Below are 24919 nucleotides of genomic sequence, written 5' to 3' on the forward strand. Positions count from 1 at the left end.
TAACATGGTAGGCAATCCAGGGTTGCAAGGGAATTGTTCTAGGCAGTAGCACCAGTAGCCAACTTGTGGAGACACATCTCTTTTGTTAAGCAACAAAGTAATGATGTACAGAATTTGTGTATCACAGCTAGCTCACCATGAGAACTAGCACACAAACTGTGCTAGATTTTTATTTACAAATCACCAGGTGAACCATCAGCATTCACTAATTTCTGCACTGCTCCCAGCTCACACACCGTGACACAGTACCTTCATTAATGAAGTAACGGAAAGACCTGGGATCAGAATCGCGATCTTGACATTCAATCCTGAAGCCATTAATATTGGTTCCAACAGCTAAGCTGACTGGGATTTGAAATGAATAGAAATTGGGTGAACAAACTGGATCTTCATCATTTACTTCCAAAACATTGACAGTTACCTGAAAGAAAAGAGCAATAGCAAGCTGAAACACCTCCACTGTGCTGAGCCAGAATTTTATTAACTTCAAAAACTGTATGACTTTGCTAATTTTGCTCTTTTGATCAACAGCAGTTGAAGAGCAGTGAATCTCCCTTCCAATCTAGTTTCTACCAGAAAATATCTGTGATCATTTCACCTTCAATTCTTGTGATCAGCACTCTTCTGGGAACAGGTTCCTTAACCTGAACCATCTTCCAAAACTGCAGGGTTTTCAAGCTGATGCATCTGGCTATTTGAATCACCTGAGTTGTGTCATAGTTAGAATGAGAAATAATAATACTACCTCATATTCATTAAACTTTCTTTCAAACCTCTCAAATTGTTTTACAGTCATTAGTTAGGCTTCTTAGCATATTTAATAATAATTCAGAGCATGATCCATGGAAGGAAAGAATACTCCTCATAGACTGTTCCCAGAGAGAGAGAAATACTGGTAATGGCTTTCTGCATGACTGGGAGCACCCCAGGTAGCACCAGATGTGCTTAATGTCAGCTGGGATTAGCTGGCTGAGATAAAAGGGTTACCCTTCTCAAAGCTCTTTTCTCTAATGTCTGTTGGTCTTTAACAGGCAACAGATAAACTTGTCATTGTTAAAAGCTCCTGATGCTGAATTTTCCTTAATCATTGCCTTGAAATATTAGAGGTGATAAAGAGATTAAGTATCTCCCACTTAGAATCTCTATGGGTGGTGCTTGACTGGAGTAGAAAGCAGGCCTAGTACCTGTATCCTCCCAACAGATGTGCAAAAATCAAATGTAAGGCAGTCATGAGGGAGAAAACATGAAAAGGAGTAAAAAGGAGTCTGTCTGAGAAGGACACTGGGATTCTTTGGAAGAACTGACTATAAAATACCTTTGTGGATATACCATCTATATTTTTTCTTCTGAATAAAGTAAGTCTGGGCAGCAAACTTGAGCACAACCCTACTGTTTAATGTTATCATGGTCCCTGGCATGCTCTTGGCTCCTGCCAGATAGCACCATTGGGGACAAAACTAGATCATGGTCGGGGGAAGGCACATATAAGGATTCATCTCCAGTTGGCCACATGGACACAGCTGTACTGGGCTGGGCCCTCTGACATTATCCCAAGAGGCTGCCCAAGCCCTCATCCCGTCCTCAAGGTATGCATCACATCCCCTCTGTTCCATCACATGAAAACACAACTCTGATGGACTGCAACATGATTCTTGCATTACTTTGGGCACTTTGCAGTGAAAAAAAAGTTGCATACAAAATCAAAAGTATGTTTGAGGGCCAAGGGGCACTACACGGGTTCCAAAAAGGGCCTGGCACTAAGCATGGCTACAACCAGGTTGTGCTACCTGGCCTCAAGACCCTGTTCTTTTTCTATTTTCTGGTACATACATAGCCATAAAGAATATCTTAAAATGTCTAGGGCACAGAAAACAATTTCATTGCCCAGGTAAAATAAGAAAAAAAGACAGAAACAAAAAATACAGAATTAAAAATATAAAAATATTACTTTAATCCTTTTTGTAAGAAATAAACCAAGACTGATTGAACACCACCTCTTTCATCTGACTAATATATGACTTTGTGCAGGGGTGGACTTGCCTTTCACAGACCAAAGTGCTTTGCCCAATGTCTTACCATTCTTGCCAGAAAGTAGAGAAAAAATGTAGATGAAGGGAGAGAATTAGAATGGATTTACTCACAGATGCTGTTGTGGTCTTTTCTTGGTCTGAGGCCTGTACTGTCAGAATGTGTTTCTGAGTTGTTTCATAGTCTAATCTAGCTAAAATCTTCACATCTCCTTTGGTTGGGCTGATCCAGAATATATTTATGTAATCCCTAGTGCCTCCTCCAGCCACAATGGAATAAGTGATGACACTGGGTGGCCAGTCCTTGTCTCTGGCATTCACTCTTCCAATGCTGGATCCAACTGAGAGACAGAAAATAAATATTTCATTAACATTTTAAGGAAAAGGAGGTACAGAGTACTTCTTCCAACCCAAACTTGATGAAACTGAACCAAAGATTTGTTTTAGAGTTTTTCACCCCAAAAATGTAAAGCAAAGATGTGCTATGACTCCCCCATGTATGAGCTTGCCTGTTAGTAATAAATACCAAAACACAAGGAGTCTGTAGAGAACCACAACAGAAGCGCTCTGGTGGTGAGGGCCACCCCGAGCCCTGCACTGACATGCATGAACTCCTGCCTTGTGGCAGCCCAAGTGCTGACTTGGTTGGAGAAACAAGGCTCTTTGTCTGCCTTGAAAAGCAATTGCTGCTATTCCTTCCAAGGTGTTTGAAAAGCAGATTGAATTACCTTCGTGCGGAGCATTTATGAAGCAAACGACAAATGGCAGTGCTGTAAACTGTGAGAACGAAGATGGGGCTGTGCCCACCCATCTCTGCAGACATTGATTCAACACTATGTGGATCCACATGACCCGAGGATATACAGGATGAATAGTTCACATGCACAGAGTAAGACAGAAGGACGATGTAAATGAAGGGTTGGCATTTTTTTTTTTTTATTTCCTGACCCTGTGAACTCCAGCCCTACTGCAAACTGTTGGCTCCTGTTTGGTATGAAAATAGCAAGCACTCTGTTAATGTCAACTCAGCCCAAAACAAAAGGCAGTCTGAGGCAGAAAAAACATAGTATTTCTCTTGATAGTCTCAGTATCCAGCAAAATTCTGTGGCTGACACAGAGAGCTTTACAGACATATCCATGTCACAGAAGGGTTTCAAGTGTTATATTGCTAAGATACATGTCAGTGGTATGAGGAGACACACACAGATAGGAAATGCTACAAAATTCACCATATCATGCCTACTGGGAAACAGCATAGAAAGCCAAGCTCCATCCATGCACCGTAGAAACAAAAGAAACAAAAGAGGCAAGAAGAACAGGCAGATGAGTAATGCAAGATGCTGGTATGAACACCTGAAGGTCAGGGTCCTCTGATGGCTGAGTGGCTGTCCTGTGCCTTCTCGTCCCCCCTTAGCCTCCTCTGCTTTCCTGTCAGTTTGGCTCCTGCAGGAGCCAGGGCTGCCAGAGTTTCTCTGCCAGGCAGACCCCCCCTGGGAGCCAGCTCCCCCTGCCCCAGCCTCCCCAGTCTCTCCAGCTCCCTCCCAGGCCACACATCCCCACAGCAGTGGCCAATGATGGCTTCTCCACAGGGCAGGCAGGAGTGATTTTTGCAGACCTGTGGACCTTGGCAGGATCCTCCTGACCAGAGAAGGGAGAAAACAGAGAGCTGAGGGTGAGGGCTGGAAATCTGGGCTTGCTCCTTTGCCCATGGCAAGGGAGAGGAGATTGTGGGCAGGATGGCAGGGCTGCTTGAAGCATGTCCTTTCCTCCCTACTACCTCCTGCCTTAGGCAAATGGACACAGAAGTACCACAGGGCCCACAGGTCTGCTGACTATAGCCACAGCTGCCTTCACCTGTGCTTTAAGCCTGCCCTGGCCATAATCATTTGATGAATTCAAGCAGGTACTAGATTATCTGGCTGCTAAATCTCCTGGAGTTTCATGGGCAGCTTCACCATGTCCCACGCTGATGCAGTGATTTGGATGTCCTCCTTGGAGATGTGGCCACTGGGGCAGGTTTGTGAGTAACAGCACCCTGGGGCAGTGCTGGATGTGCTGGTGAACAGGGCTGCTATTCAGTGGGGCCCAGCAGGCTGGAGCTACTGGCCAATAGGACTTGTGGAGCTCAGCACAGACAAATGAAAAGTCCTGCATCTGGGCCAGAACAAGTCCATGCATGCAGGCTGAGACAGACTGAGCAGACTGAGCAGGCAGCAGCTCTACAGGAATGGACCCCAGGTCCTGGTGCACAAGGTGCCTCCCAGGGCACCCTTGGAGGAACAGAGACTGCAAGCCTGTTACTAGCACATGGTAGGAAGTGGTTAATCCACTCTGCTCAGCACTCATAAAGATACCTGTGATCAGTTTGGGGACCCAGGTACAAGAGAGATGCTAAAAAACTGGAGAAAGGCTGGGGAGGGTTGAGCAGAGGACACAGGAAGAGAGGCTGGTGGAGCTGGGTTTGTTCAGGCTGAATAAGGAAAGGCGAAGGAGGGATTTAATTGTTGTGCTCCACTACCTAAAGGGCAATAATACAGAAGACCAAGATACAGTCTTCTCAGAAGGGGTCAGCAAAAGGACAATAGAGAACAGACACAAGCTGCAACATAGAAAATTCCAGCTGGGTACAAGGTAAAATTATCTGGAAAGATTGCTCAGCTGGAACAGGGTCTCAGAGAGGCTGTGGAGTCTCCATCCTTGGAAATTTTCAAAATGCAACTGGATGAGGCCCTGAGCAACCTGATCTACGTTTGAAACGAGCCTCACTTCGAGCACAAATTGGACTTGAGACCTCCAGAGGTCCCTTACACCTTCAACTTTTCTGTGACCCTAGGAAGTTCAGAATGAGGGCCAAGATTTATCCAGCATATATCTAAAGTAGCTTTCAAATTTTTCTCAGTCAAGAGAATAAAGCCAGTAAGTGAGGTCCTGGGGCAGGCCTGTGTTTGGGACGTCAGGTCATATGAGGGAGAGGCTGAAGCTAGAGAAGACGTCATTCCCGTGCTGACTCCTCTGCGCACAGAGCCGCACGGCACAGCTGGCTGGCGGTCACACCTGGCACACAAGGATTACCAAGGAGGCAAGATGCCATGGCACTGCTCTGCAAGCACATGAGATGCAGGACTTACAAGGGGACATGAAGGGTGCTGAGATGGGAGTCAAGCGTGTGAACAGTTTCAAAAAATTTAGTTTTAAGGCCACATTTGCAGCTGCTGGTCCTGGGCTGTTGCAGGAATGTGAAGGACCCTGGCTCCAGGCACGAGGAGCTGTTCTGGCTGCCATCTGGCTGAGTGCAGCCTCCCCATCTGAGCACTCCCATCCCACCCCATCTTCAGGGCACCCACTGCACCCAAGGTGAGCTGGGTCTAAGGGGACAGTGGGGTGGTCATCCTGCACCATACCTGGGCCAAGGGAGTCCTCACTCTGTGTCAGTCTATAATGGTTTCTTTGCACTGTTGCAGTTCCTCCAAAAGGCTAATTTAGCAAGAGTAGAAAGACGGTCTAAAACAAGACATCTGAGTTCAGTTCCTGGCTCTGTCACAGATTTCTTGTGCAATTGCTGAATTTGTCTATGTCTCAGCTTCCATCTGTACAACTGGAGTTGTTGCCAGTTTTGTCTATTTAAGGGTAGTAGGTGGTTGTATGTTGAGACCCCGGTTGAACTGGAACTTTGAGCCATTCTCCTCATTCAAATATATGAAAATCCATTTAGAGCAAAAGGGTGCTTATCAACATGACAACATTATTTCTGTCATGTAGGTGCTACTTACTGTACCTTTAATAATTTCTGGAACATTAAATTCATATGATAAATTACTGAAGACTGGAAAAAATTCATTCACTGGCTTTATCCTGATGTAAATGTAGATCATATCTGGAAATATAACAGAAGATTAAATCATAGTTAAGTATGGCTGTGAAATTTTCTCATGCATATATTCAAAATACATATGGTATTCCTCTCTCCATGCTGTTACAGCACAGGAAAATATCAAAAGAAGTGTAAAAGGGATACTTGCTTGAGTAGTTAGGACAGGCAATATCTTGCACCCTGACAGTCAAAGAATAAACTTCAACTCCTAGATTAGCTGGGTTTTCTAAATCAATACTTTCAGTCATCTAAATTAAAAAGAAACACAATTGTATTTATACTTCCTTACATAAAGTCATAATACACATGATGACAATTACTTTTTTCAGTGTTCTGTAAGTGTGGTCTCCCCCTTGGATATATAGAATTGCTCTGTAGGAGTAATCTAGGCTATTAATCAATTACAGGATTGAACTCCAAGCTTTTTCTACATGTTCATGCTCTGGTGTCTCTTGGAAATTCAAAACTCATTCCTTCTGCCAACAAAATTTCTTCCACTTAAGTGCAGAAAGTTTTATCATCTGGATCATAGGGTCTTGGCCTTTTACCTAGTTAATTCAAAGCTCATGTAATGAGCTGGCTATTTACTCTGCCCTTTATTGGCTCAACAAGAATCTGTTATTGCTAAATAGTAATAGTTACTCCTTGAGCTCATGGCTGCAAACATGTATTAAAGGTATCAGGTTCAGCCACAAGTGTTTATCCAGGAACCAAGTTGTTACTAAATTGTGGCTCACGCAGATTTAAATTCTAATCTCCTGAACTCTCTGTCTTTCTGTAGGAGCCTCAAAAACTTTGGGGCAGCAGGACTAAAGCACAAGCATCAACTGTTGATCATCTACTGGGAAATTCCTGGAGGGACATGGTACTTCAGATAGCCTGTTACATTATACATACATGGTGATCAAAGGGCTGACAACAATCATATCCCATGCAGCAATGAAAATGCTTCTTATGTTGGCAGATGAAGCAGCTAAGGGCAGTGCTCATTGACATGTATATCTCAGATCAAAAATTAAAGTAAGCAAGCCTTACAAAATCATTTTACCACTTCTGTATCACTCTTGTCTTTTAGACAGAGTGCATGTTTTTTGTTATGGTTCCCTTTTTCTGTAGTTGCCCACGGTTCTTTTTAAAGCAGTGAAACAACCACCATTGCACATGTCCAGCAGTTAGTGGGGGTTCTGGCCAATGCAAATATGCCAGCAGCTATCAGCATAAGGAACCCATATTTTGACATGCAAAATCACACAAGTGCAAATCCCACCACGCTTTTGTGAAAATTTACCACTCAAAGTGGTTTTACAATTCTGACCAATGAAGCTGGGAAGTAGTTACTGAGTGTGGGATTTCTCAAGTATTTCAATTCTTCATGCTGAATAGCAAGGATCTTCCAGTCTGTCATGAATAAATGGGTATGAAATGGCATCAAATTTCTCTGTTTATCCATATCAAAGTTGGTGCTTCACACTGCCTAAAAAAGGATTTTTTTTTTCAATCATATCTAGCACATTTATTTAAAACTGGAGAAAACAGTTCTCTGTTCACCAAATTCTGCAGAATCCATAGAAAGCATCCTATCAAAGGGTATGTAGTTCACATCCAGTCAAAACAGTCATTCTCCACATCATACCCACTGTGACATGAATTACAGTAATTCTTTTTCTTTATACAGACAATGAATTCAAAGAACTTATAATGACTTCTGAAATGGGACAATCTAATATAAAGCCACAAACAACTGACCACAAGTCTTCCAGACACAGTGGACTCCAGAGCGAAGTTATTGCTTCCAAAACCAGATAATCCAGTGAAATTAAATTGGTTGTTTGATGAATCAACATCAATATCTTTACAGTAATTTCTAAGATCAAGAAGAAGCATCCCAGCAGTTGTATTTTCATTTGCCTCTTTCCTGTTTAAAACAAACGCGTTTCCCATCAGAGCAATTTATATTTCTCCTTTTGAACCCTTCATATATTACATACCAAAACATTGACTTCCATTTATTTTCTAAGTGAAATCCTAGATCTAAATAGGCAACAGCTGATGAAGCAACCCAGAATCTGATCCATACTCTGTGGTGGACAACGGCCCTGTACAATGGGCGGGACATAAACATTTAGCCAGATCCAAACCATAAACCTGGAACTCAGCTAAACTTCAGAAGCTACCACAAGTTCTTAATGTTCAAGATTAGTTCAGTTAGTAATTAGCATTTTAAAACACCTTTACAACACTCATTTCAGTATTTTATAATGTTCTCCTGATGAGAAGCTCATTCTTTTCTCCTTAACTAATAGCTGGACCATTCTCCTGTTTTGTGAAACTAGCATTTCTGGCCCTGCTCTTGATAGTGAGGGTCCCTGTGTTGCACATGATAGAACTGGGGGCAGAGAGTATCAATTTTTTTTTTTAATCACGAGAATTAAACACAAAACTGAAGAACCAACTGAAATACCATTAAACCCTGATTTTGTTCCCTTGTGCAGTCCCTATAAGACTAGTTCTTTATTCACTCACATTTTTTCTCTGAAGATTTTTGCCTCCTTCAGATCAAAATTTAAGCTCACTAGATAACAAAGAGACTGTTGTGTTATTGTCATGGATGTTGTAACTAAGCAGCACTCTAAGAACTGGATTCTCTTTCTTCCAGTACATAGAAGTATGTGATTGAAATGCAAGACATTTCTTTGAGATAGTGAGCAAGAAATTTAAACAGATACCCACTAACTGGGAATTCCTCATAGCAAAGGTTCTTGGCCTGAGATGCTGGATTTTTATCTGCAGGACCACCAAACTACCATAAGTGCACCTGAAGAACTGCACTATGCAATGCAGTGTACCCTGAAAGGTCAGAGCCCAGGCACATCAAACACTTCAGATGGACAATTTTGACTTCAGTCTTTCTATGACACACTTCATCTGTAAAACAGAGTTAATGTTATGTTCTCATCTGCAAATATAAACTACCTGATCATCAGAAAGGTCTCAGAGCATTCATAGCCATAGCAAAGTCTGTGACTAAGTTACTATGCACAGAGAACACCTGTAACAAGAGGTGATGTGGGCTCTGAAGACCTTACAGATTGCACTAGACAAAAACTATGCAGGTCACCAGGGAGATATTTAGAAAAGATCAGGAATTTTAAAATAAAACTCCAGAACTGACTAGCAAGTTTTCCCTGGTGAATGATTCCCCACAGTTTAGCATCAAGTAAGAAATGAGGAGCCTGGATAGGTACAGGTCAGAAAAGTAACTCTATAATACATGGCTCTGATATCCTAAGGGTTTAGGTATCTGAAAGAAAGATAAATAAATTATCTGACTATATGCAGATATTTTTAGGCGAAATTTCCAGTTTGAACATGTCAGGAAATTGAGTTTCATGCCCTAAGACACTTAGAGTAAAAACTAACCTCTAAAGCTAATGATAAATGTACATTTGAACCTCTAGCTGTAGGTCTGGGGACCCTAACTGATGTGCCCTAGACTGCACACTGCTCTGGGGCAACAAGGCAGCACTAAGGCAATGAAGAGCCTCAATACCTGAAGGTAGAAGGATTGCATTCTGGTGGGTTGTCATTGATATCATCAATAACGATCGTGATCTCCAGTTCACTGGCGTGACCACTGCTGGGACTGTCCTCCACTCGGACTATCAGTGAGATGTTAGGATGGAGCCGCAGTGGAAGGGCATCTCGGTCGATTCTCCCAGTCACCTGCAGCACTCCAGTTGCTGGGCAGAAAGCAGCCAGAAGTTAGATGTTCACCAAGGGGGGAAGTAGCAAACACTCATGGTGTACATGCAAGAGGACAGGGTAGCTCAGCAGACAGGCAGCAGAATAAAAAGTCTTCTATTCTGTGCAAATCATGGCTGGTTTTGTTATTTTTTAAAATGATCTAAAATGGCTCTGAAAGCTCTGCATAAGACTTTAATGGATAGATACCCATTGCTCAAAAATACGCCATAGGTGGCCTCAGCAGAGGGCGGGGAAAGCAGTTAGATTTCCCTTAGGCTCTCAAAGAGTTGGTGCAAGTCCGAGTTGAGTGCACTCACAGAGCATCAAGGACAATGAGCTGCTAATGCTTGTGCTGTCCTTGCTCTCTAGCTGGTAAGACCGCTTCACTTTCTACTGTTATCATTCAAGCATCCTTCAGCACCTCTAAATCTACTCACACATCAACAGAGCTGCTCTTAGCTGTGACAGATTGCACCAAGTGCTCTGGGCAGCCATTCACTTAATATTTTTTTTCACTTCTCTTAGACTCTGTTCAAAAAGAGATGGTTTTTATGGCACAGCACAATACTATTCCCAGAGCACAAAGGAGGTAAAAGAACAGAGTATATATCCACTGTCTTTTGGAGTGTAATTGAGGGGGAGGGTGGCAATATATGGCCAAAGGGCATAGGAAATCCAAAGCATTTAAGGATCGTCCTGATCCCCCACAGCACTGTATTGTGAGGCACCTCTTACAGCTGTGATAAGCAGTTCCAAAGCAATAGCATATGAGCAAAGCAGTCACTGAATGCCAGCTCTGGAGCAAAAACCTCAGAGCCCTGGTGTATGCACCCCAGAGAGCACAAGGAGATGAAACCAGCATGAGAGGGAAGACTCTTTTGGATGGCCTTGCCTGAGGAGGGCCATGAATTGAGCAATGAAGCTGAGGTGCAGACTTGCTGTGCACCTCAAATGCTAGAGCAGATTTCAGGTAGGAAAGAGAGCACTATGGTCTAACTATGTGCTGTTGTTTCAAGAGCCCCAGAATGGTAACTGCAGTTCTCAGAGATTAAAAAGAAGACAGCTAATCTTACTTCCTCCCAAGGGACCATCACCCACCATCCATAAGTCAATATTTGTCAAGAAGTCAACTTTGGTCTACTTTTCAAGATATCTTACTGAATCTTGGTCAGCTGACCAAAGAATTTGACCCTAATAACATACTGAGCATTTCTTATTTCTAGGGGTAGCCACAGAATAAAAAGTCAGTTTAAGACAAAAACATTTTCTCCAAAGTAGCCACTCTCTTTTTTGGGGTGTCAGAAGCACATTTTTGTTTGTCTTACATGGATTTATGGAGAAGTATCTGTCAGAAGGCTGGATGCTGTAGAAAAGTCTGCTGGGAGAGTCTTCATCATCAGGATCTTTAGCTGTTATATTGGCAACAACTGTGCCTGGGCTTTGCTCCTCTGGAATCCTGTAGAATCTTTGTTTCCTACAAGATAAAACAAAATTCAGCAAAGCACACATCTGTGTTTGCAAGGGCAGCTGATTACAGACTTGGCTAAGCAGCCAATTGTAGCATTAGAGCCATGGCTATGCTGGGCTCAGAGATGGCTATTTGCATGTCAGGGTAAATATCCCGGTCACTGGTTCTGCCAGCTGGACATGTAGCAATAGCTGAACTGGTACACGGTCATAAAGCATGACATAGCCACACAAATAACGGTCCTTCCCCTACAAGTTTTTCACAGTAAGAACAATTTGACTTTCACAGAATCATGGAAGCTGAAGATGAAAGGGGCTGTTAAATCATGCAGTCCCTCTCCCTGCAGAGCCACCAGCTTGTAAAGCCACTTGCTTTGATTTCTTCATTTTGCAAGAGAAAAACAAAAATAGAAGCAGTAATGTAATTAATCATCTTTTGGAATGAATGTTGGAGGCTTTCTGGGGACAACAGTGTTACTGAAAAGCTGAGTTGCCCCTGCAGTAGGTGGAGGCAGGAAGGAGCACTCCTGTGGGTGCCCAACAGATGAACATGTGCCAAACTCCCAGCAACATCTGTCTGTGATTCATTTTACATAGAGAAAATAGTTCTTTACTGCTGCTGTTTGGTATGCCAGTGCTCCCAAATTTCCCATGAATTAAGTGAGTTTTATAGCTCAGATATCGTCTGGCAGGCAATTGTGCAGGATTGCTCATAATGGTTGCAGTTGCATGTTCACGTGGGTACTCAGGTATGCAATTACAGTACTTGAACCACATGCAAAAGCAGGCATGGCAAGCACACAAAAATTGTGCAAGGAATTAATGAAGGCTGATTTATAGTACTGAAACACACACAAACACACAAACATCTGCTTCTAGATATCAAAGGGAGTTGAAGGTGCTCAAGAGTTCAGAAAAGCCTTAGGAGTATGTTTCAAGACTGAATCCTTTTTGCACATTTTAAACTTCCTATGCCACCACTTAGCTAATTGACTAGTCTGTAGTTCCCCATATAGAAAAGCATGAGCCCTTCATTGTCCTCTGAAAACCAACATCATGGGACACTTAGCAATTGGAGCAGAGAATTGTGGAGACAGAACAGAAGATCCTATGCCTCCAGGTCTCCACTTCCGATTTTTAAAATGGTTAAGAAGACACAGCATCTTCAACTGTTTTGTCAGCTCATATAAAAAGAGAAAAGCATACAGGAGAGAAATCACATAGGGTTTTCCCAGTAAAAAAAGTAAACAAGGAATTTGTGAAGTCTGCGGAATCACTGTAGTTATTAAGTTTCTATCTCATTCCTGGCATTGGATCTCTTCCTTCCTTGTTCTTCTTTTGCTTCGAGCCACTCAGAAAAAAAAGCAACAGATATCCTTCACTGCTACCAGAAATGCCACCCCAAAATGCCTCTCCAGTCACTGGGGAATACAGGAGGGACAGCTCTAACTGGTTTTGGCTCAAAGTAGGAAACTCCCTATGCCCACAGGGAGCAAAACTCCAACCTCTCTGTGGACAGGAATCTCACCACAGCTCCACCTTCACAGCCCTACCACCCCTCCTGCACCCTGCGTGGGCTGTTGTCCTGCCCCCACCAGATCTCTCAGGAAGAAGCAGGATGTTATTGAGCATATCCCCACAGCACCGAGTGCCATACAGCTGGGGAGGAGATGGGGGCCACTTCCCACACAGCTATGTCTGGGCTGTGTCCTGTTGTCCATCTGTCTGCCACCTGCCAGTGGCTTTTTACAGGATGGTTCAAGCAGAGCCTTTAGACACTGCAATGTAATTGCGAAGGAAGCATATGTTTGTTTTCTTGTCTTCTCCTTTGTTTTCCTGACTCCACAAGTTTTCCATTGATTTTAACAGCCAGAATTTCAAAAGGCTGAATGCCAATGTAGTGTTGTGAACACCAAAACCAGATGTGCCTGCATATACAGTGGGAACAATTAAAAAGACCCTTTGAAACTCTGTTCTTGACAGCTTTGATCGGGAGAAAATAAAGGTTTGCTAACTCATCAAGTTTCCCCAGCTCCCATCCTAGCCATTATAGTGTCAGAAAGTACATAGGCCCACCATGCAGCTCACATTTTAGTAGGGGAGAGGCCATACATGTGCATACTGAGGACAGATCATGAAGTGTAATTTAAAGTTCTTTACAAACTGGGCTGCTCTTTTTTGGTCTGTGGTGTCATTCTAAAAGGGAGAAGATTCAAACAAATACCAGGCCTTATTTTTGCCATATGAGAACTGAGTCTTAGGCCTTAGGTGTTATGGATGCTCAAGTCACTGCAGCTTTCACTAATTTTAATAATAGATAAATATTTAAAAGAGCTCCATTAGCATTCCAGACAAACAGATAAATAAACAGAAATGGCAACATTTGGAGGAAATAATCAGTCTAGAACACAATGTGCAAATGTTGGCACTGGGAAGAGGATTCCTCCTGCTTGTAGCAGAACAGTAACGTGGAGCAAGCTGTTAACCTTATTGATTATTGCAGACATGAGGTTCAAGTATTAAGTAGCAACAAAAAACCATCCATGTCTGTTTCTAACATTTCATTCTTCTGTCTCTTCAGATTCTCCACCCCTTTACCCAGCAAAGTCCAGATCTTTGGCTTCAGCCCAAGAGCTGTGCATTGCTCTGGCTTCACAAAACACCCAGAAGATTGCTCCAAACAAGTGGCTGGAAACCTCTTGGCATGGCTCAAGTGCTATCCATATCATAAATCGTAATAAAATATCGTAAATATTCTCAGCAGGGACCTTGTGGAGCCTCAGGATCAGGAGACATAAAGAGAGTGTCTTGAATCCAACCAGTGTCTCATGCAAGTAACAAAGATAAATCAACAACACAATCAGATAAACTGTAACAATTGTCAAGCTCCTGCTTCAGAAACAAAACAGACTGCTGGTGGCACATGTATAGTCTTTCACATTTTTCCAAATTATCAACAATATTCCTGATTGCAACTAAAACTCCATTAGTCTTCAAAAGCTATTTCTGACTTGTGTGTTATGACACAGTTTCCTGCTTATGACAGAGTAAGAGACGACAATGTTTCAGAGATCACCAGGATTGTTTACAAGTGTGTCTGGAAAGAAGAGGAAGACAGATCAAAAGTGAGACCTTTTTATGTCTAGACATTTCTGCATGAATAAACATCATTATGGTGAAATGCACATCTGCATGAGGGGTAAATTCTGTATGATTGTATTCACACGGGGTGAAATTCATCTCCTTGCCTGAACTTGTCCAAAGGTCTTTGCGTAGCTTTAACCTCTCTAAACGCTAACAAGTACAACAAGCTTGTTTGGCTGTCCTTGGCATGAAGGCAGAGTCTGGAAAACTTTAAACTGTTAAGAATATAATTAAGAATAAAAGAGGGAAATGAGTGCAAAGCTTTACAGTACAAGAATAGGAATCATAACAAAATTAAAATACTGTTTTCAGTAGTATTTTGTTGTTATATATACTTGCCCTTATGTTACACCCTCCCATTGGTGACAAAGCAGTAAAGCTGGGAAAACATCTACATTTTGAGTACAACGGAAGTTTTTCACTTACGTGGTAAAGTAAGGTCTTTCATCATTGATGTTAATTATATTTACATTCACTGTTCTAGTCGAGTTGAGTCCGTCTGGGTCTGTCACTGTTATATATAAAAAGTAACTGTTAAATAAGAAAACAAAACAAGAATCATTCTCTGGCTGTGTAGGAAAACATTTTTCTGCCTGCTGTAAGCTAATAGACCATGTGAATAAAATACATTCTCACCAATGTGGATCTTTCTCATAATCAAATTCTTTTGTGGAAAAAATGGCTCCGCTTTCCAAGACCAAGAATGGCACTGGTGCAGGGAGCAGTGAATACTGAAATGAAGAGAGCGAGGAATTAGTGTTTGTATCTTTAAACATCCCTCCATTCATTCCTTGCCTTGTAGCACAGGCAAAGTTAAAGTACAGCATTTGCCTCAAATTTTGCATAATGAAACATGCTGACATACAGATGCCAGCACAACCTCTGATCATCTGAGCTGAAGCAGCTCAAACTTGGTCGTATGTGCTTTGCTGACCAGCCAGTGGAGAGTCACAGACACTGAACTACATTAAAGCCCACACTATTCTCTACCTCTGTGAACTCCAGGTCTGCAATGAGAATTTAACACAGAGGCCAGCCAGCAGAGCCGCAGTGCTGTAGGCAGAAATCAGCTTTGTGGTGGCAGCAGAGTACGTGCACAAAGGAGAAGAGAGAGAAGAAGGGGTGAGGCTGGATTTGGGGGACATAAGAGCTGTGGAGGAGGCAATGACGTTTGGGGGTCCAGATGATAGGAGAGGGCAAGGAGGGGAGTGTGGACTTTCACAAAGTGCATGGGGGTGTGAGGCTGAAGGGTGTTCACAGCGGCCCATGTTAACACGGCTGCTCAGTGGTGGCATGTAGCAGCAGCCGCTTTGTGCACTGCACAACACAAATGGGTACTACACCAGGGCACGGGTGTGGGAGGGAGCTGAGCACCCCAACACCATACACAGTAGGAAGAAAGGCAGCACCCTGCTCCCTGTGGCCACGAGGTAGCTACTACATACCCACCACGTCCTCACCACTATCTTCCACATGCCAAGCTATCACCCTCAATGGTATTTCCTTTGCTAGTGCAGATACTAGTAATACCCATAAAGTCTGAAATATGCAACATCAGAGGGTCATGCACCATACAAGTAACCTGCAAAATCCACTGAGCAGATCTGTCCAGCGGATGCAATTGCTCTCGTGTTACCTTTTGGAAAAAAAACAGGAGGTACAGAGAGCTGAGTGAAACAACTTGCCTCCTGCAATGATAGATTTAATTGAAATAGCTTTTAAAAAGGCAGCTAGGGGATGAGAATTCTTTTAACATTTTTTTGCCAGTTGACTTTTCTAAATTCCCTTTCTGGATTATTATTTTACCTGTTGTCCAGCATCTCTATATTTGCAGCTTCTTATTATACCTGAGATTCGTCAGGGGTTGGAAGGCATGTGGAATTTGCTGCCATTGCTTTCAGAAACAAAGCAGAGCTAAACCCCAAGGCCTCTGCTTCCCTCCTCACCGGCTCAGGTTTGATGGTTTCACTGGGCAAAGCCTGAGGACAGACTTCAAGCTAATTGCTCTCTTGAATAATGCTACATATTGAAGTAGAATCTTCAGGTTCAGTTCTTGAATGTGCTGTCTTTTATAAAGCCACAGCCAATAAAACAAAGCTACCACACAGTTCTTAGGTAAGTGCAGTTACTTTTCCCCTGTCTGCAAACAAACTTATCACTTTCCAGAGATTTTTGCTGATACCAAGACTATTTTCAGATCAGTTAACACATTTTCTTAACCAAAGGTCACAGTTTGCCCTGGGATTGTCAAAAAGCCGAGATTCAGTTGCCTTGTGATTTATTCACTGTCTCATTTTAAATCATTTACATTGTCATACAGAAGGTTAAAAATTTTATTTAATTTTAGTCACTCTCATCTACAAGAAATGTTTTGCAATACTTTTTTTTTTTAAAAAAAAGACACAATTTCTACTGTATCTCTGATTAACTATATCAAACTATGCCTTCAATATCCCTTAATTTTGGATGGCTGAGAACTCAAAATACAATTTGTATCCAAACACTGAGGCTGGGTTTTCTTAGTTTATTATCAAAAATGCTTCTTTTTCCTGACTAAACCTTTTCCTGTGTTCCTGATAAGGAAGTTGTTGAAAGATGCTGGTAATTAGCATTTCAGATACAGTGGATTATATAATCTCTGGGTTTTTTCCTTTAATATAACTTACTTTGAGTTCAGCATTTTCAGGATCAGCTGCATCAACTTGGTAAATGTGTTCTGGAGGTGTTCCTTCCAAGACATGGATCATTACAGCTGCATGGATATAAGTGTACTTATTGTCAGTTGGGTAAAAATAAAGGCTACAGTAGCAAAGATACTAATACACTGAAGCTGTCCAGGCATATTACTGCCTGCTGCATCTTCTCACTTCACAGGTGTAATTAAAAAATCATCACAAAAAGCACAAATACTCAAAAGATAAAAAGAAGCCAATTGCATAACTGTAAACAGGCAACCATCACTGTGAGTTGCAATAGGAATTGTGCCTTCAGGAGAAAGACTGATCTTTACATATGGCCGATCTTGAGCTGCTCACAGGATATGGAGTAAAATGATGTATTTGGGCTACACCTGTGTCTGTCTTTACTATGCAGATGGGGAGAACATAGCCCAGTGCTAGGTCCTCTTTGCTATCCTCTCCCTGTGCACCTTCTGTCCCCTGTCAGGATAGCTCAGAGACTTTCCTCTTCATTTCTGCTTTTCCTTTATACCTGCGAGGTAAATAAATAGTGAATGATTTGCGCTGACAAATTTATGCCTTATTAAGGGTGCTAATTCAGCACAAGGTGTATTTCTTTCCATGCCAGGAATTCTCACAGCTGGGCTGTCCCATACTGGGCCACTGGCAACAGGCTTATCTCTCCTTGGGTAGAGCGATTAACAGAACAACAGTTCTTTAGATCACATTATTTGCTTTATGCCCTTTTGTGTCTGCTGGACTTGCTGTTTCTGGACTATTAGTTTCCACTGTGACCCCTGCTGACTGCTGCTTCTCATCAGAGCAGTGGGAATCCCAGAGCAGTGTAATGAGTTGTTCCCGGGGGACACAATATGAATATAAAGTTTAATGAGAGGGAGATGCTTTTTCATAACCAGTGAATGTGCAATTAGTGTCTAATTGTAGCTGGTACTGTTAACTAAAGCCACACAGTTAGACAGATCAGACATCTGTGCTCACCAATTTATGGCAGCTCTAGCTGAGAGTTAAGCTGATGCGCTTATTTGTAACAAGCTCCCACGTAGAGTGTGTTTCATGCTGTGCCAATCCCCTGAAGTGTCACATTTAATTATTATTAGATTCCAGCAGCACCCATGATATGCAAGACACCAGCTATACTGAGAAGATGACACAGCCTCTTCCCTAGGGGAAGCTAATTTGCTTTACAAACTAAGTATTGTATGGAAGCAGGAAAGTCAAATGTGCTTAGGAGGCTTTAGTGAAGCAGGCTGAATTTGAGCAGGCCTAGTCTGCACCTGTCCGGGCAGAGAAGCCCTGCCCTCTGCAGTAGGCAGAAGTCAAGGCTGCACCCACTCTGCTCTGCTGACCACTCCAAGGGCTGCGAGTCACAGCCTTCATAACACGGCTGCTAGTCCAGATTGGGGGGGGTTCAGCAGCCAGCTCCAAGTACTTTTGAATGGATCACGGTTTCATACTTTCAGATTTTAAAAAAATTGCATATTGAATTATTGAATGCTCTTCCATACAGTGTTGTTAGAATATCAAGACTTCAAAAAGGCTCTCAGTAGCTCATGAAATAATAAAAACATATTTTTACTCACTACCTGAACTGTTCTGTCTGTGTATGAACACACAATAAATACATCATTATACTCTGTCAGCTCATGGTACAATTTTTCCAGGTCCCTCTCATTAGTAAATGAACAAGACAAAATTGCTCAGAGAGTAAGACAACTATTTCCTATTCTTTTTATTGGTGAGGTTGTCACTTGCATTAGGTACCTCATGGCATGCAAAGCCTGCCCTGACGACAGCTGGGGTCCAGACACTCCAGCCTCATTCCTAAGGCCACTGCACACTCCTCCCTGTTGCACCTTTGCCCGTGGTCTGGTTAATATAAACTTGGTTAATACCATCTGCCCCACCCAGGAGGCAGAACTCTTTGCCTCTTTCCATTTGCACCACCATAGATCACAATTTCCAAGATCTCACTCTTCAAACTGATTTTCCACTTAATTTCTCATGTGCAGATGCAAATGTAATATACAGGTGTAAAACATTGACAGAGTAACGTTTCTATCATTTTCCCTCTGAAATCTTTGCACATACATAGTATACACTTACATAAATTTATCTTGCTTCTTCAAATCAGTCTGGTTTTCAAGAAACTACTGAAAATGCACCCATACTCAATGGTTATATCCCCACCAAACTTGAAGTTTCTAATACATACCTCTAGGTAGGTATTAATCTCATCAAAAAAAGAACATATATATTTATTGGTATAATTTTTTTTTTTCTTAAATTCTTCAGGTGCTTCAAAATGGTTAAATCATTTTTGGTTAAAGTTTCAAGAAAATTAAAAGGGCATTTCCAGAGATGAAGCATACCAAATATTTGTGTAAAATAAAGCTTTGATAAAAACAGTGTCCTGTTCCTCCTTTGTTTTCCTAAAGGAAAATGCTTAGACCACTTTAGCTACAGGCACTGTATGCAGCTATAGATTTTTTTAACCTGATGTCATCTTTTCAAGCATTGTTTTTTTCAAATACCATCATTATCTTACTTTGAATTGCCATATTTCCTCGAAACACAGGATGTTCGTTTTTATCTGTTACTTGGATGGTCAGTATGTTAAGGTCAGTTCTCCCAGTTATATCTTCAACAAAAATCAGTAAATCAAAGCTCTTTGGCATTGTTTCATAATCTAGAACAGGGTTTCCAGTGGTAACAACCTGAAAAGAAAAAACTATTATTAGCACATGATATAAGTTATAGTCTATATGAGTGAATAGAAGTAAAGGGACACTTTCCATGAGTAAGAAGTGAGTATTTTAGATCATCTTCTACTTGCTGGCCCATTTCTTGTCAGTGGCAGAAATGTGAGAAAAACAGAGTTGAAAACCCAAAATGTAGTGTCTTCACGGACCAACTCAAGGAACTCTTGTGTAAGGGACAATCTGAAGAGGAGAAAGCCTGAAAGGAGCTGTCCTGCCTCACAGGCAATGCTTTGCCTTCGTGGTCAGGACTACATCTTGCAGGTGCCAAGTCTTCACCTTTCCACACCAAGCTCCAGGAGCAGTTGAGGTGTGATGAGACTGAAAACTGGGAGGAAGCCCTGCAGGACACAAGGGCAGCTTCACTATTTCTGTGAGTCAGGAGCACAAGGGGAAAGACCTTTTACTTGCAATAAGGAATGTGGGGGCAGGAGACCAAATAGTCTAGCAGGTACCAGTCCCTTCCTTGTATAAGCTATGTCTGGGAGATGACTTTCAGGAAACAAGAGGAAGGAGGGAGCTGCATGAGCACACTGTATGAGAGAGGGACAAGAACTGTTTGGTGAAAATGTTGTGCTAATTAAAGAAATAACATAGGCCTTAAGTTTTGAAAGATTGATAAGGCAAACATTTGCTTTGAGGGTTTTTTTTTTGGAAAGGCTTCCAGCTCTGCATATTGCCTCTTAACACAGAATATGTACAAGCACAAGACTGACATTCTGTGAAAAAACATTAAATACATTCATTTTGGACTTAGGATGAGTCCAGAGCAACAGCAGGATGCTAAAAGTTGTATACTTCAATCTTCATTGCTGAAGCTAATTAAGAAACAAGAACTGTCCTTTCTTGGACAAGAAAGGAAAAGGTGACTTAAATTTGCTGCATAGCTAAAAAACTGTGAAGCTTGAACATGGTAGCAGCGTGCTGTGGAACTGGAGAAGGAGAAGAGTTGGGGCTCACAAGTGTGTGTGACAAGGAGTGTGTCAGTGTATTCACAATACTGCAGAATGGATGAGCCTGAAGAGGATGCAGGAGGAGAACAATGAAAGAAATCCTTGATTTTAGATGAGATGCCATGGCCGGAAGACAAATACAAAGGTGATGTCAGCACAATTAGAAGACAGAAGCCAAACTAGAGCCAATTAACAAAGACGGAGGATAGTGATCAGAAGCACAAACGTTTTATGCCTTCTGGTACGTAAAACAGCTGCTCTCTGGAACCTTGTGGATCTTTTTGTTACAATACTGCAGGAGAAAACAACTATGTCCTGGATGGTCCTATATTGTACAAATAGAAGCTTCTCATAAAAGTGAAAGCTTGTAACACCAGTGGGAAGGTTGCTCTCCAAAATGAATGTTTGCTGGAGATCTAAGTACAGTAAACAATGCAACTAATTCCAAATGAAAAACTGTCCAATTCTAAGCAGAAATTATGTGCTCTGGGGATTACCCCTCCAGTTCACAGCCAGATATTTTCATTGGTGTTGTAACTACAGCCAGACTGCCTAAACACACATCTTCCACCCTCCTTTATAGAGACCCCGCAAGTGAAGATGTGAATCTAGATGGTCTCTTTCTAGGTTGCTTTTGAGAACAGCTTGCCACTGGTATAGGCTGTGAGCCACAGTTCACCTCTCCTCCAGGTAGGAGCAATGCTTACTGGTAGAGGCAGCGCTGTATACACTTGAAGCAGCTGCAGACTTCGTGAAAGGGGGTCTAGAGTCACCCCATGACTGTCTGCTCCTTGTTCCACCTGACAATTTCACTGCTCCCTGCTCCCCCCTTCACACCTGGGATGCAGAGGGACCATGACTAACAGCATCAAGGTAGTTTCAGGCAGCAGTATGTTTTCATGCATTCAACACATCTTCTGCCCATGGGATTCTTCAAACAAGAGTAAGGTGAGGAGGAATGAGCAGGGCTCAGATCTCAGAAACTGTGATTTTCTCAGAAATCTCAAAACGTACCAAGAAATGTGATATTGCCTTGGCTTGCTGCAACAGGACTAAATGTGCTTCATAAATACGGAAAAGCCTGTGCTAACGGATACTTAACTAATCTTCAAACCCCATAATTCATACATGAAATACTGCCTTTTTCTATATCTTAGCAAAGATGTAATGGCAGTAGGTAGAGCTGATCATTTTGGATCACATCACTTTTGCAAAATATTGCACAGAATACAATATTTCTCCAAATTTTCTCCCAGAAACATCAGCAAAGAGAATGAGAAAAAAAGCCTTTGTATCAATTCTGTGAAAACTTGATCTTCCTTGGAAACACCCAGAAAAATGTATTCAAATTAACTTTTGAAGACTACTCAGTGTCTATCCATATCTTTTAGAGACACTCTTCAGTGTCACTGTTTAGGCTCAGACATGTAAGCGAGTTACAGTGGGATGACAAGTTATCATGTGTCTGAACACTCACTGCCAGTGACAAATGTGAGCTAATACTTGCTAATTTATCCAGCAATGAAATTAGCCTGAAGTAATAGAAATTGCTTTGCATTTGCCATAGGACAAGAGCACGCAATAGATAGAAATAGATCACAGATGTGTGGAAGTGTGATAACTTCTTACCTCAAGATAAATTCCTTGTGTGTCACAGCCTTTGTTCAGAATTAAATATGACTTTGATCTGACTCAGCTTACTTTAGTTTGGAAGTGAGTCAAATTCATTTTCATTCTAGGTGAGAGTGGTCAAACAGAAGATGCATGTGGTTTAACAAAGCCACTTTAAATTCACAGTGACTTCATATAAATTAAGTTGAAAAACTATGGACAAATCCTCAAATCAGAAGCAGGTCCTATATGTCCTTCTTCACCTCTTATTTTCCAAAACTCATGGGGTTTTTTCTATCACAGAATAAATGGAATTATTGTGATAGGTGGTTTTTGCCTAGATGCATTTAAAAATTATAATCAGTATTGCTATTCATCTGTCATATCTATTATAGCATGTCCAAATACTATCACAGTCTGCATTTGCAACTCTTCCGTGATTAAAAGATGAGACACTGTGCACTGTCAGTGCTCCGTAATCCAGGAAACATCAGCCTACATGACTGAACATTGCTCAAGCTAAATGTAAAACTCACCCTGTATTCAAGATCTCCTTTTGATTCAATATCAAAAGCCTCTGTAAGTGGATTTGAATTTACTATGGTAGGAAGTATTGCAACACCTTCAGAAGACAATGGAGAAACAGTTACATTAAAGGTATAAACTGAAACACCAGCTGCTGCATTTTCTTCAACAGTGCTTGTTGCAGGTAAGCCCTTAAGCAACTGGGTTCTTCTTCCTGCAAGATGAAAATGAATGTAAAATTACTTCTGGGAATCTTAGGCTAGCAGGAGCACACAGCTTGTGCCAAGAGCGGCCGTTAATGAGCACAAAATGGCCTGATTCTCTTTTTGCTTATGAATGGTGGCATTGCACGGTAGTAAAACCAGTGCTAATGTCAAAAGAATCAATCTTTTCTCTAATTCAGTACTATACTGTTGTCATCTTGAGTGGCTGTTGTTCAAGTAGTATTGTTACTGTGTTTGCCTTCATATATGCCTTTATATAGAAGCAAAGAAACCAAACATGTTGCTATTATTTCATCTCAAACCCTGTGCTAATTGCTGCCTCTGTGCACTAATCACATCAAAAGGCACCTTGAATCACACAGGCCTGGGTGTTAAAGAAGCAATCTTTTTTGCGAATTACACCGTCTGTAGTGCCCCTTTCCTCCATGTTCCCTCTTCTGAATCTTTCTAGGATAGCTATGTGCACTCCTGGCTTGTGAGAGTGTGAGTTAGCAACAACTTTGGGGGTTGTGCTGTTGTGTCTTCTGCTTTGAGCATGGAAGAGCAACCTCCAGTCCTTGGAGGAGGTGTGGGCCCACAAAAGCACCCTATGGTTGAAAACTGCCTGGAAGCAGCAGTCTGCTGTGGCATCCAACAGCTTTGCATGAGTTCCTTGCTTCTCAGTCAGACCTCTGGACTCCCCAAACCAAAATCTTTGTTTGCTCTGTCATTTAGCTTCTGGTTTTTGTTATTTTAACAAAGGCCTGTTGTGCTTTATCTCATTAAGAGTGTCTAGAAAACATAAACCAGGACAGCTTTTAGGGCATGTCCTGAAACAACATCTTAGTAACCTCATATGCCTAAACTGGCAATGTACCTCAACATGAGACTGTGACCCTGCTGACTGTTGCTTGTGGGGGCTTCACTGGCTTGTCCAAAACACTTGCCAAGAAAGCTGGCTGTGTTCAGTCAAACTTCCTACACACTGTGTGCCGAGAGGGAGGCAGATACTGCTCACTCAAGGGCCTGGCCAGGCTGTTCATACACCACAAATACTGTAGCAAAAGCTCCGTGAAGCCTTTATTTTTGCTGGGCAACTGCAAGGTAAAAAGCTGCTACAGGAACTAGTCTGAGGCCATTAGGGCTGCAGCATGTTTCTGCTTGGATGCTCAGGCTCAGCCTGGAGCTTGGGAACATAATGCCAAGGGGAAATCTGCTGCTTTGCAACAGCTCTGCGGTGTGGGACAGAACCATCTCCCTTTGCCCCCTTCTCATGCGGCTGGGGAAGGATGGCCCACATCAGCTACCAAAAAAGCATTCTAATTGCTGTTCCTCCAACAGCAGCAGGCTTTTTAATCTGGAGGATGAAAGTTCAGCTCCAATGTTATACAATGACATTAGAAGAAGACTTAGTGACATTTTCCCCAAACTATCAAAAAATCTTGTTTCCCTATATCCTGAGAAAAATTTGGGAGCAATTTAGGGATAGCCCACATATGGCCTTTGTGTGATAGACATTGCTCCTGTTACAGGCCTCTCAAATAACTGTTCCCCATAGGATCAGAGAAGACTTAGGATCCCAGTGCTTTTGCTACACGAGAAGCAAAACTAATAGCAGTAGATGAGTCCACATGACAAAGCATGGAGTCATATCGTCTCCCTTCTTCCTGCATCCCAGCCCAGGAGGCACTTGACCTTGCAGTGTTTCCTGAAGCACTTCTTAGAGCAACATGACTGCATTAGACACCTCCAGTTCTTCCTCTTGCAGCCTGCAAGACTCACTGCATTGTGGGGAAGAGAAGGAGGGCGCACGGGGGATGTTGTTCATGTATCCAGCCATACTAGGCTGTGGTGGGAGAGTTTGCCTCTGGGAAGACCTCTTCTGAGCACAGGGCCTCACTGGTAAGAGGCAGAGCTGA

At 42.1% G+C, this 24919-nt stretch overlaps 1 protein-coding gene across 1 annotated transcript in view; it reads right to left on the reverse strand.

Moving 5' to 3' along the window:
* The window catches only part of CDHR3 (cadherin related family member 3), a 64212-nt gene that overhangs the window by 12716 nt on the left and 26577 nt on the right, over nucleotides 1-24919 (reverse strand). Inside the window, exons 2-13 of the mRNA XM_074827804.1 lie at nucleotides 22809-23011; nucleotides 19498-19666; nucleotides 16920-17005; nucleotides 14890-14984; nucleotides 14680-14784; nucleotides 10968-11116; nucleotides 9449-9638; nucleotides 7645-7813; nucleotides 6047-6146; nucleotides 5803-5901; nucleotides 2142-2368; nucleotides 250-421 (exon numbers count right to left, since the gene is read on the reverse strand). Coding sequence (XP_074683905.1) covers nucleotides 250-421; nucleotides 2142-2368; nucleotides 5803-5901; nucleotides 6047-6146; nucleotides 7645-7813; nucleotides 9449-9638; nucleotides 10968-11116; nucleotides 14680-14784; nucleotides 14890-14984; nucleotides 16920-17005; nucleotides 19498-19627 — 1522 coding nt within the window. The 5' untranslated portion in view covers nucleotides 19628-19666; nucleotides 22809-23011. The remainder of the gene's footprint in view (nucleotides 1-249; nucleotides 422-2141; nucleotides 2369-5802; nucleotides 5902-6046; nucleotides 6147-7644; nucleotides 7814-9448; nucleotides 9639-10967; nucleotides 11117-14679; nucleotides 14785-14889; nucleotides 14985-16919; nucleotides 17006-19497; nucleotides 19667-22808; nucleotides 23012-24919) is intronic.

This window comes from Strix aluco, chromosome 5, assembly GCF_031877795.1.
Source record: "Strix aluco isolate bStrAlu1 chromosome 5, bStrAlu1.hap1, whole genome shotgun sequence".
In the NCBI taxonomy this organism is placed as follows: domain Eukaryota; kingdom Metazoa; phylum Chordata; class Aves; order Strigiformes; family Strigidae; genus Strix; species Strix aluco.